This window comes from Narcine bancroftii, chromosome 9 (genome assembly GCF_036971445.1).
Source record: "Narcine bancroftii isolate sNarBan1 chromosome 9, sNarBan1.hap1, whole genome shotgun sequence".
Lineage (NCBI taxonomy): Eukaryota > Metazoa > Chordata > Chondrichthyes > Torpediniformes > Narcinidae > Narcine > Narcine bancroftii.
In genome coordinates, this window is record NC_091477.1 from 58,846,530 (window position 1) to 58,859,029 (window position 12,500).

General features: G+C 44.8%; 1 protein-coding gene across 1 annotated transcript in view; it reads left to right on the forward strand.

Moving 5' to 3' along the window:
- The window catches only part of LOC138742955 (docking protein 3-like), a 50,041-nt gene that overhangs the window by 25,670 nt on the left and 11,871 nt on the right, over positions 1-12,500 (forward strand). Inside the window, exons 2-4 of the mRNA XM_069897828.1 lie at positions 8,182-8,478; positions 11,515-11,623; positions 12,358-12,500. The exon at positions 12,358-12,500 is cut by the window's right edge and continues 39 nt beyond it. Coding sequence (XP_069753929.1) covers positions 8,182-8,478; positions 11,515-11,623; positions 12,358-12,500 — 549 coding nt within the window. The remainder of the gene's footprint in view (positions 1-8,181; positions 8,479-11,514; positions 11,624-12,357) is intronic.

Consider the following 12,500-nt stretch of genomic DNA (forward strand, 5'->3'; position numbering starts at 1 on the left):
GTGACTTGAGTTGTGCTTGTATGAAATGTTAAATGGTAACTGTGACCATTCAGTCCCTCCTGTCTATACTATCCCTTACAGTGGTAGTCCCATTTTACTAAAATGGGAGCCTGTAATAATATACATATATGTGCTGTATGTGTCTACAATGTTTCAGTGGGTTGTATATGTATAGTCAGATGATAATAAATGAACTTGAACTCATTGGTTTTGTTTTCGGGATTTATTCTTGAGTAAGACCATGAGATCTGGTCTTTAATATTGCAGTGAGTACAATTGCGGCTGATCAGCCAATCTGGCCTCTGAATATTCCTATCAAACAGGTGACAGAGGTGCAGATTTGCTGTAGCTTTGGTGGTTCACGATTTGCAAGAATCTCCTTTCCTCTTTGCTTCCTTGTGTGAACAGGTACCTCTTTTTATGCAGGAATTCCAGTCAGGATGATCTAACGCTTGTTTCCAGTAGTGTGTGTGTGTCAATGTTGAAACAATGCACAGATGTTCTACAAAGGTCTTTGGATCTCTTTTTCTGTCCATCGCCTGCCCGTTTTACCTCAACAGCTCTCCATAAAGTAGCTGCTTTGGTCTTCTAACATTCTTTGAACATTTCCTGCTCACCCAATCTGTGAATACTTGAACAGTGTGTAGTTGCTGCGGTGGTTTATCTGAGACAATCTGCGTGACTAGAATCTTGCTGTGAACTTGATGTGAAGAATTCTGTGCAGACAGGTCATGATGTGTCTACTCAATACTGTTCATGTCTCACAGGGATAGAGTAGATAGGATGTGACAACAGTTTGGTTGTTAGGGCAGCTTCTTCTTCAACTCCATATTTTACTTCTCAGTCTTCCAAAAGCAGAGCCGACTTTTGCTATCCTATGGTTACCACTGTCATCCACGCTGATTGGTGTCTGCTGTCAAGGTGTGTGAACTTATTCATCATTGACCATTCACAAGCATGTATATGGGTGCTCGGTGTAAGTTGCTGCATTCTGAGGCTAACATTACCAAGCATAGCAGCAAATTTGTCCAAGCTTCCCTGCCTGTCAGTTTCTGAGCTCACCTTGAAGGCACTGTCATCAGTAAAGTGGAAAAGTTGGCTTCTCGGTTTTGGTTTTTGGCTGAGAGTCTCCTGTGATTGAAAGGAGTAACATCAGTCCTGCTTCAAAGGTGGGCCCCACTTTCTTCTCAAGGTAGGCATCAGGCAGGTTTTCAGAGAACATCAAACTGAAGCATGTGGGAGAAAGCACACAGTCTTGTTTCACTTCTTCAGTTTTAACCATATAACAATTCCAGTACAGAAACAGGCCATCTCGGCCCCTCTAGTCCACACTGATTTAAGTGATCTCCTCTAGTCCCACCTACCTGCTCCCTGTCCATAACCCTCCAATACCCTCACATCCATGCACTCATCCAACCTTCTCTTAAATGACAAAATTGAACCTGCTGCAACCACCTCTTCAGTCACTACTTTCTGAGTGAAGAAGCCCCCTCTCATGTTACTTCTAAACTTTTTCCCCCTAACCCTTAACTTATAACCCCTCGTTCCAATCTCACTCACCCTCAAGGAGAAGAGCCTATTCACATCTACTCTGTCTATTCCCCTCATAATTTTAAATACCTCTATCAAATCCCCCCTCAACCTTCTACGCTCCAATGAATAACGACCCAGTCTACTCAATCTTTCTTTGCATTCTAAATACAGCAATCCAGGAAACATTTTAGTAAATCTTCTCTGCACCCTCTCTACCTTATGGACATCCTTCCTATAATTTGGGGACCGGAACTGCACACAATATTCCAAATTTGGCCTCACCAATACCTTGAACAGTCTCAACATCACCTCCAAGCTCCTATATTCTATATTTTGATTTATAAAGGCCAGCATACCAAAAGCCTTCTTCACCACTCTATCCACATGAGATTCCACCTTGAAAGAATGATGAACCATTATTTCAAGATCTCGCTGTTCCTCTGCATCCACAATGTCCTCCCCTTCACTGCATATGTCCAGTTTTGGTTATTTTTCCCAAAATGCAGCACCTCACACTTATCGACATTAAACTCCATCTGCCACCTTTCAGCCCACTCTTCTAAGCCGTCCACATCCTTCTGCATTCTCTGAAAAGCATCCTCACTATCCACAACTCCCCCTATTTTTGTATCATCTGCATATTTACTCACCCAATTTACCACTCCATCATCAAAATCATTAATGTAAATGACGAACAATAAAGGACCCAACACTGTTCCCTGAGGCACACCGCTCGTCACCAGCCTCCATCCATGACTCTCTGGCATCTACCTTCTAGCCACCATTGAACCTATCTGACTATCTCAACATTAATACCTAGCGCCTGAACCTTCCTTACCAACCTTCCATGTGGAACCTTATCGAAGACCTTACTGAAATCCATACAGACAACATCTACTGCTCTACCCTCGTCATCCTTCCTAGTCACCTCCTCAAAAAATTTAACAAGATTTGTCAAACACGATCTTCCCCTCACAAGCCCATGTTGGGTGGCCCTGATCAGTCCCTGCCCCTCTACATATTATCTCTAAGAATACTTTCCATTAGTTTACCGACCACCAACATCAAATTTACTGGCAGTGACTCTCTCTTTTCTATAACAGACCATCAAAAATGGTTGTGCTGACAGACTGGGTTACTGAGATTGTAGATGATATAGAGTGTCATTATGTATTGAAATCATTTTTGGAAGTAAATATTTCCTCACCTCTTTGCCAATTTAACCAGGTCACTTTTTAAATTTTAGATGGAAGAATGTCAACATAAACAGGCAGCTCATGCAAGATGAAACAGAGACACAAACTAGAGCATTTGCAGCCATTTAAATTGGACTTCTTTGACACTTTAAACTGGCGCACATTTTGCACATATTTATGCTCAAGGTATCAAATGACTTGGAAAAAGTCCATGGTCTTCACTCATAACCAACTCCTTCTCCTCCACCCCCACTCCCCCCCCCATGTCTCCCATCCATGTTCATCTCTGGCAAGGTAGTGGAGGGTCATGTGGTCTCTCCGTCTAGAGCGTGGTCAGAAGTTACCTCACCTGCCAATCTAGGGTTGGATCTGCCCACCAATAAGGCTGATGCATGATTGGCCCTGGCTGCAGTCTCTGTCCCCTTCTCTCTTGCTCATTAATGATTTTTACACAGCTGATATGTTCCACAAAATTGTTCCCAAAATTCCGGAGCCCAATCCGTGTAAAAGGTCCTAAAGGTAAAATATCGTCCTGATATTTTAACCTCCTGGACCCTGAGAGATTTTCACGGAATGCCTACAGTCTGAATGCAACTGCAGGCATTTGGCAGCAGCGGGGTTATGAATGGGATGTTCAATGACATGTGATGACATGCAGTGTAACGGGCGGTGAAATCCGAAGTTTGGGCGATCTGGTCATTGCAGTGTGAATGGCCACTCCAGAAGATAGATGTGATCATTGCTGACAGAAAAGAAATCGTTAGTTTTATGTCAAAAAACATTTTGTTTGCAGCTGCCTTCAAGCTGTTTCTGAAGCCTGCAGTGGGCCCATCCCGGAACCTGAGCAGGGGCTACACTGGAGACCAGTTTTATGTGTATGTACTTGTTTATTTGTTACGCGATTTTCTGTACTTGTGGGTGTTGGATGCTGAAGAAGTTAAACCCTCGTTTCTCGGTTTCCCATTCCTGTGTGCTGTGGCCTTTTGTGAATATAAATAAAGCCCACTGCTTGTTGATAACATGTGTCCAGCTTTGATTCTCTTTGAACCCATCAAAACTATTCTGAACACAGTGCAGGGGAGGCCAATCTATGGCCCATGGGCCAACTGTGTCCCGTTGCCCATTTTTAAGTGGCCCAATAGAGAACATAGTCTCCAACAATAAATTGCACTGTGGTACATTGTACTTCTTAATTTCAACACTAGATGTCACTGCTGTTTTGAGTCTCCACTCTTTTCTATTCCTCTTTCTGCACAAATGGATTCAGGGGTGGGGGGGGGGGGGGGGCAGGGGAATTTTCTGCTGTTCTGTTTTTTTTAAATGGGCTGAACCTTGAGCTCAGGAGGCCACAGCTCTACAGTTCGCCTGGAGCCGTGGTGGGGTAACCCAGCTCGAGGGAGGACAGGGCTGTGTGCTGACCTGATGTTGGCTGGGAGCCGGACCCAAGACAGCTGCAATGTCTTCCCCAACATGGGTGTTCCCCGCCTGAGTGCCCACATCGAGAGGATCTGCTTTGTATTTGGGGGCTGGGCAAGGAGGGGGAGGTGGGGGCGAGAAGGATAGGTGTTACCTTCCTCTGTGCTGGTCCAACGCCCATTCCTGTAGTCACCCACTCTGCTCCTGTTGCAAGCTCTCCCCTCCTGGACATCGCAGTGTGGTGAAACAAGAGGTTGGGACACTGCAGATGTGCAAGGCCAGGCCAGATGTGGGCACAATGAGCTGGGAGGCTCCAGCAGCAGCTGGATCAGCTGTGTGGGTGCTCAAGAGAGCAAATGTATGAGAGGAACAGTCCAGGTAGGTCTCCCCGAGCCTCCCTGCGTGCCCTGTAATCTGTACCCGCCAGGTGAGGAGAAGCATAGAGGTGTGTGATTCCACACACGGTATTCCATGAGGCAGCAGTGGGGTGCCATGAGACCAGGTGTTGGGCCTGTAATGCTGTGGGATCTTGTTGTGTGCAGACTACATCGGTAACCAGAACTGTGAGGTTCCAAAGGGGTTTGGGCCATCCTGGGGTGCTCTGAACACACCACTCCATCCGGGTCTCGTAGGAGATGGATTGGGCAGTTCCACATCTCCCACCCTGTGAGGCCTCCATTTTTGTACTCAACCTATTGATTGATGGCTGTTTATTGGGAAGGGATCTGAATCTCTGCAGCACCTCTTGCATCTCTTCCAGAGGGTCCCAACACCTCCCAAACAGAGTAGTCCAGTCTTTCCTGCCTCCTGCCACTAAATGCCCATCAAGATCCCAAAACTAGGTGACCATATAATTTTTCTGGCAGCAATGAGGACAGATACTGGACAGGATAAGGAAATTTCCCCACATAGTGTCATAGGAGACACCCTGCACAGTTGCAGAGAGAGGAAACTGCTGTGGTCTGGCAGCCCTCTGACATCTCCAGATGTGGCCACAGCACAACTCTCCAGCAGTGCAGCTCTCCCTCGGCACAGCACTGGGGTTTCCTGTTCTAAAAACATCGCTTTTCCTGCTGTATAACTGCCTGAAAACTGCCAGGCTGAATACTGTTTGGCCTGTGACTCATTTTATTTTTCTCTATGTGGCCCACAACCAAAACACTTTGGCTACTGCTGACTAATGGCCTCTTGGCTGTTTGCCAGTGCTCTTCCCCTTGCCCCTTCTTCCCTCACTTTTTTATTCAGGTCTCTACCTGCTTTTTGCTCATACCTCAGGCTCGAAATGTTGGTTCTAAATATTTCCCTCTTATGGACGCTGTAGGACTTGCTGAGTTTCTGCAGAATTTTTCTGTATTAGCCACGACCACAGTGTCTGTAGACTTTCCTGTTTCACTCCACCTACCTTATCTGTGTCCCTTGTGGATTTATGAAGCACTTTAAGGTCACCCCTTAGCCTCCTTCACTCTGGGGAAAGCAATCCCAGACAATCTCAGTCTTTCCTTGTGATTCAAGGCCTCCAATCCTGGCAAACACCTTGTAAATCTTTTCTGCACTGTATCTTGCTTAATTGCATTGTTCAGAGAGCATGGTGTCCAAAAGTGCACTGAATATTCCAAGTGCAGTCTCACCTACTCTTGCACAGTGTAACATGACATCCCAACTCATATTCAATGCCCTGCTGTTGAAGACAAGCAAGCCATATGCCTTCTGCATCATCTTGTCTACTTGTGTTACCACTTTCCATAGAACCATAGAGACGAGATCACAGAAAGGCCCATCTAGTCCATGCTGAACTATTATTCTGCTTTGTCCCATTGGGCATTTGGCTGCACCCAGACAATAAACCCCCCCCACCCCCCCCCCCCCCACCCCCACCATGCCCTTTCCATCCATACATTCAGAACTGTCAAAATCGAGTCCACATTCATCACTTTAGCTGGCAGCTCATCCCACACTACCACCGCTCTCTGGGTGAAGATGTTCTGTGACAAAGTACTTAGAGGTGGTTTGTGTGAAAGTATTTAGAGGTGGTTTTGGAGGAATTGTTAGAGCAGGTTGCACACAAACATTTTAAAACACAGAATTTTTGCAGAGTGCTACTTTGCAGAAAGCAACATTCAGCAGTGAGCCTGGACAGCATGTAATCTTTGCAGGCAGAGGGGAGAACTGCTTGGCTCTCAGAGAGGGAGGGAGCTGAGAGAGAAGGAAGGCACTTTCAGATGGCCAATTGCTCTGGGTGTAAAGCTGCATATTTTGACAATATGCGGCTGTTGGGAGGCCATGTGAATGTGCAGGAGGCGCTTGCAAGGTGAACTTTGTAACCCTCCTCCGAGAGGGATAATCGCCGCAGCACAGTGGCCTCCCCAGCCATCTGAATGCAGCACCCTAAAAGCAGCTGCATTCAGGATGACAGTCAGCTGACGAGCGCCTGACATCCTCTCCCAGCTGCCCCTTCCCCCGGTGCAGGACATCAGGACAGGGGAAGCTGGCTGGGCTGTCAGCACGGGGACTGCAGGGCTGGAGCGGTAGGCAGGGAGAAGGGGGCTGGGGAGGCCGGTGGGGGAGAAGGGGGCTGGGGCAGCTGGCGGGGGAGAAGGGGGCTGGAGCGGCCGGCGGGGGAGAAGGGGGCTGGGGTGGCCGGTGGGGGAGAAGGGGGCTGGGGCGGCTGGCAGGAGAGAAGGGGGCTGGCTGAAACAATGCCGGTACTCGACTCGAGTGCCGTACTCACCCGTCGGCCGCTCCAGCCCCCGTACTGACCCACCGGCTGCTCCAGCCCCCTTCTCCCCCACCGGGGGGGGCAAAGCGATCAGTGTGGGGACATTTCACATGGGATGTCCCTGCACTGATTCCCCACGCTGGCTGTCCCAGCTGACAGCCAGCCATCCTAACTTGACAGCCCAAGGGACAGGAGCTGAAGTGCACTCAGATGCGCATTCCGGTTCAGCTGTCCCTTCAGGTGGCCAGAGCTGCACTTTTAGCGCTGCCACCTGAACAGCAAGTCAAAGGGCTGCTTCCTCTTCAGGTGCATTCTTAGTGGAGAATCCACCTGAAGAAGCCTGGAGAGACACAGAAATCAGTTCCAGAGGGACAAGCTGGCAAACTTTGGAAGACTGCCTGGTCAAAGGAGAAAACGAGCTGTCTGAAAGGTGAGCTAAAAGAAAGGGGGCAAGTTTCGTCTGCAAGACTGATTAAGAAGGAATCAGTTGCGGGTGTCCTGGAAAAGGAATCTCTCTCTGAAAACCAGCAAGAATCCTCCAGAGTGGTAACCATTTGCCTGTTAAACACCAGAGCCTGGTGAACTTTGTTAATGCTAACTTCTGTGCACAGTACAAGAATTGCCTGCAACCCGTGAGATTGGACTATGAACCAAAGAACTTTGCTAAGCTTATATACACATTACACACACCTGCGCTTATCATTAGAGGGGGGATTAAGTAGGTTAAGTAAGTTGATAATAATGTTAAAGTCTAATTTTGTTTTCTTGTTCAAGTATAATTAAAAACTACTTTTGTTTAAGTACCCCTGTGTTGGGGTGCCCATCGATTGCTGCTGAGTTCTGGGGACTCCATAACACTTCTTCCTGAACATCTCACCTTTCACCCTTAACTCGCGTTCTTGTCTTACCTAATCTCAGTGAGAAAACCATATTTGCATTTGGTCCAGCTCTACCCCACATAATTTTATATATCTCTATTCAATCCCCCTTCACTCTTCTACACTTCAGGGAATAAGGTCCTAACCTTTCCCTGCAACTCTCAGTTCCTCAAGTATGGCAACATCTTTGTAAATCCTTTCTGCACTTTCCAGGATCTTTCCAGGATCTGCTAACTTGCATCCCTCGGTCTCGCTGAGATACAACACACAGCAGGGCTACTCTGGTTTAACTTCCCAAAATGTCTGAGCTAACTTCCACCTGCCATCATTTGATCACCAATGTTGGCATGTTCTGCAAAGTTGTGCCTTCTGCATTCTGTTGCACTGGGTAAATCTCTTCTGATATGCTCTGCAGTTGATTGAATCCCTCTTGTATTTTCAGAAAGTTTGGAAGAAAAGTTGGTTCATATTGTATCCAGCGAGTTCAAGCAGTATTGCCAGGCTGGAACAGTTTGATGCAAAAGATGGTAACACCTCTTTGGACAAATCTACTTCCAAAAAGGCGGAGAGGATCATTCGCCTGTCCAACTGTATAAGCATTAGTCAGATTCAAGTGGAAAACTCTCCTAAAGATATGTCTGCATTCTCTATCAACACCATGGATAAAAACTGGACAATGGCAGCTCCAACGCATGACCTGGTGTCATGGATCAGCTGTCTCTGTGAACTGGCATTTGAGGTACGTAACGTACAGAAAGCTGAAATGTAAATCCTTTGTGATTAGATCTACTAAAAAATACTTTATAAAGTGGAGGAATTCCTTAAATCTTAACATAAATCAATATGAAAAAGGGCAGCACAGTTAGTGTACTGGTCAACACAGACCCAGCAACCTGGGTTTGGAGCCAGCGCTGTTGGTAAGGAGTTTGCATGTTCTCCATGTGTTGAAGTGGGATTCTTCCAGGTGCTCCAGTTTCCTTCCACATTACAAAGATGTATAAGGTTAGTAGGTTATTTGGTCATTTGGGTGTATTTGGATGGCGCGGGCTCATTGGCTAGATGGGCCTGTTACCATGTGGTATCTCTCAATTTAACAAAATTAAAAGATTTAAGTTTGTAATACAACCATTATATATTTTTAAAATTTTGACATGCAGCACAGTAACAGTTGTCCCATGAGTCCGTGCCGCCCAATTACACCCATTTAACTTACACCCCCAGAACACTTCAAACGGTGGGAGGAAACCGGAACTCCCGGGGAAAGCCCACAGGAGAATGTACAAACTTCTTACAGACAACCCTGGACCCGGTCTCTGGCTCTAACCAACATGCCAACCATGCTGCCCCATGTTATTGTTATCGCAGGATGCTTTGGCTCATTTATGAGGATTGACTAGATAGACTGGGCTGGGACAAGACTGAGCGAAGAATCCAAAATTATGAGCAGCATGGTTAGGGGAGATGATAGGAGGCTTAATTCCACTGGGCATAGGTTTAAGTGAGAGGCTTGGAGGGATCCGACAGACCTGAGAGGGGTTGGAATGTGGAATACACTGTCAGAGGAAGTGGTGGAGGCAAGAAAACTTACACTCTATATTATTTAGATGAACAATGGAATTACCAGGGCACATAAGGCAAGGAATTAGTATGGAAGGCCAGGATAGACATGGGGGGCTCAAGGGCCTGCTTTGATGCACCACGACTCTACAATTATATCAGATGATGATGGAAACCATGAATTTCTCTTATGATGACATCATTGGAAAAGATGAATGAGATCGGAACAGAATATCCTTTTTCTGGTGGTTCAAATCCAGTACAAGCTGAGAGAATAAAAGATGTCTTTGTCCATTGATTGTAACATTTCTATAATCTAATATAAACTGCATGTGGGAAGTCACAATTAGATTGCTAATAGCATGCAACACTGGAGAAATTTCACAAAGATACCAGTTGAAAATTCTAGACCATAGAATGGGTATTGTTCCAAAGTGATGCATCGAGCCTTTATTAGCAAGGTAAAGGGCATGTAGGATTTTGTCGACATCTAAGCCATGCCAGAAATGACCAAAGACCATTAATGACAAAATGTAGAAAAAAGAACTGTTTCTTCAACTATTGCATTCTTTGCAATGAAAGAGTAACTTAACATTTATAAAAGTGTCTTTCATGTCCCTTTCAGACATCATTAGTGCTTTACAGATAATTAAATCCATTTTTTGAGTGAAGTCATTGCTACAATAATAAAAGAAGCAATTTTTAGGAGAATTCTGAGGATGGTCTTCAAGATATTGCTAATCCTGCCATATTGCTACTGTCAGTATATAACCTTATAACAATTATAGCATAGAAACAGGCCAACTTGGCCCTTCTAGTCCATGCCAAACTCTTGCTCCCACCGAACCCCATTGGCCTATGCTCAACCCCTAACCCTCCATTCATTTCCCGTATACATCAGATTACCTTCTAAAAAAAACTCACACACATACTTCGAGTATGGGTTCTGCAATAATCAATGACATAATTGTATTGGTACCTTTATTAAACAGTATCATTCCAATGCAGCATGTATTACCTCAAATTCCAAATTGTTCTCATGCGTCATGGGAATTATATTCACAGCATTCAGTCTTGGTTGTTCAACAAATGAGGTTTATACTGGGATCATCCAGGTTCAAAGTAGGTTGAGGTGCAACAATATTCCATAGAAAAAGAACATTATGTTTTTGAGAATATGTTTAATGGGTGATTTCCCATCCACTGAAGACATTGATGTGATATGCTGCCCCAAGAAGGCAGCCAATCATCCCTGTCACAACCTCTTCTCACTCCAGGAAGGAGGTAAAGGAACATGAAGTTCAACATTTCAATGTCAAGAGTTGGCAGGTTCTTGAACTTCCCTCTCCTATCCTAACCGTTATCTGCTCCAGGTTCACTATAAATCTGTTTAACATCACTTTTTTCATTAACTACAACTGTGAATATTTATTTATCTATCATTTTATATTTATTATTTATTTTCTTGTTGTGGCATATTATGGTATTTAATTTCTACTTCTGTACTTGGATCTTATGTAGCAAGTAAGAATTTTTTTGCATCTGTCCATTGTACTTACATATATGACAATATGTGGTGTTGGTGCTACGTAAGGCACTCCTTGCGTCCGAGAGCCTAAAGGTTACCCTTGGGCAAGGTGTGGTACCTGTTTAGCCTCCCAATCAAGGTCACATGAAGCCATGGATTGCAGATGGTGAATTGATTTTACAAGCAGATTCTACAAATGGGTTGTAAAACTAAAAATGAATCTGGTGATCAATGCTTACCTGTCCATTATAGACACTGCATCTGAAGACGGCAATGGGAAACCATTTCAGTATTCTTCTCTTGTATAATCATGAACTTAACATCAAATACAGTCTCACGGGAAACCATTTCAGTGTTCTTCCCTTGTATAATCATGAACTCAACATCAAATACAGTCTCATCTCAAAGATGGAGCTTTCACCAAAGGAGAACAGGGGAGGCAACAACTACAATTTGGAGGGACAGAGATCGTAATGGATGGAGAGACACAATCAAATGGCAAGACACCTGAATGTCAATAAACTCTCATCTCATCATCACCTGATTTCTAACTATTCCTGATGAAGAGCTCAGGCCCGAAACGATGGTTTACCCTTTACATCCGATTGATTCTGCGGGAACTGCTGAGTTTTGCCAGCACTTTTAGGTGATGCACACCCCTAACTATATTTTTTGTTCCTCTGTTGCCAGAATACCAGCGTGAGAAAGAAAAGTGAAGATTTTTCTGCAACCAGTTCAAAGTTATCTAATGATGCATTTTCAATGAAAGAAAATGAGCTCTACTCATCCATAGCTCAAGGTGAAATCATACATATGTTATCCGTGGTAAAGTTGCATTTTGAGCTTATTGCAAGTAAGCAGTTGTTGTTTGTGCAAAATCTGCTGAATCACATAAAAATCTTAATGCCATCTACATCTCACTTGCTTTGGCCATGAGATATTTGTAAAGACTACTCCGTGATTTAACAGGATCGTGGCTGATCCAATATTGGTTTTCGCTCCTCTTTCCCACCTGTTCCCCAAGACACTTCACTTGGATAAGGTTAGAGTTGCTTTGGAGGTTCAGGCTGACTAAATTTAGCTACAGAAAACTATGAGCACAGAATGCTGGATTTCCCACTCAGAGATACCCATGTCAGGTTGAGTTATTTCTTCCCAAGGAGCCTTTCCCACCCCCTCCATCAGGGTCAGGCACACTTGACTGTCACCCCTCATCCCTACTGTCCCTCCCTTTGTAGATATATCATCATTATTTGTAGCAACAGTGTGATGACAGGAACAAGAACCCATTAACCTGGCTGTATGGAAAGTGCAACAGTGCAAAATTCATGGATAAACTGTCAGGTTGTGTGCTTTATATGGAATCAGCACCTTGCGAAAATGCCACCACTATATTCCCCAGAATGACAAACCTCAAAGTAATTCACTGGCCTAATCAACCGTGCAGTATCTGGTGGGGTGGATTGATTTCAGTTTCAAAATAAATGTACAGAAAAGGGTTTGCTACAAAATCACTGATTTTATCTTTCACAGTCATGCCTGATAACCATTTCATTGTGACCGTACAGAAGACTGCTGCCACAACTCGATGCAATCTTCAAGGAAAGTACCTGTTGATAGTTGGTAAGGACAGCTTAATTTTGAAAGATCCCAAAAGGAAGGAAGTTGTCTACGAC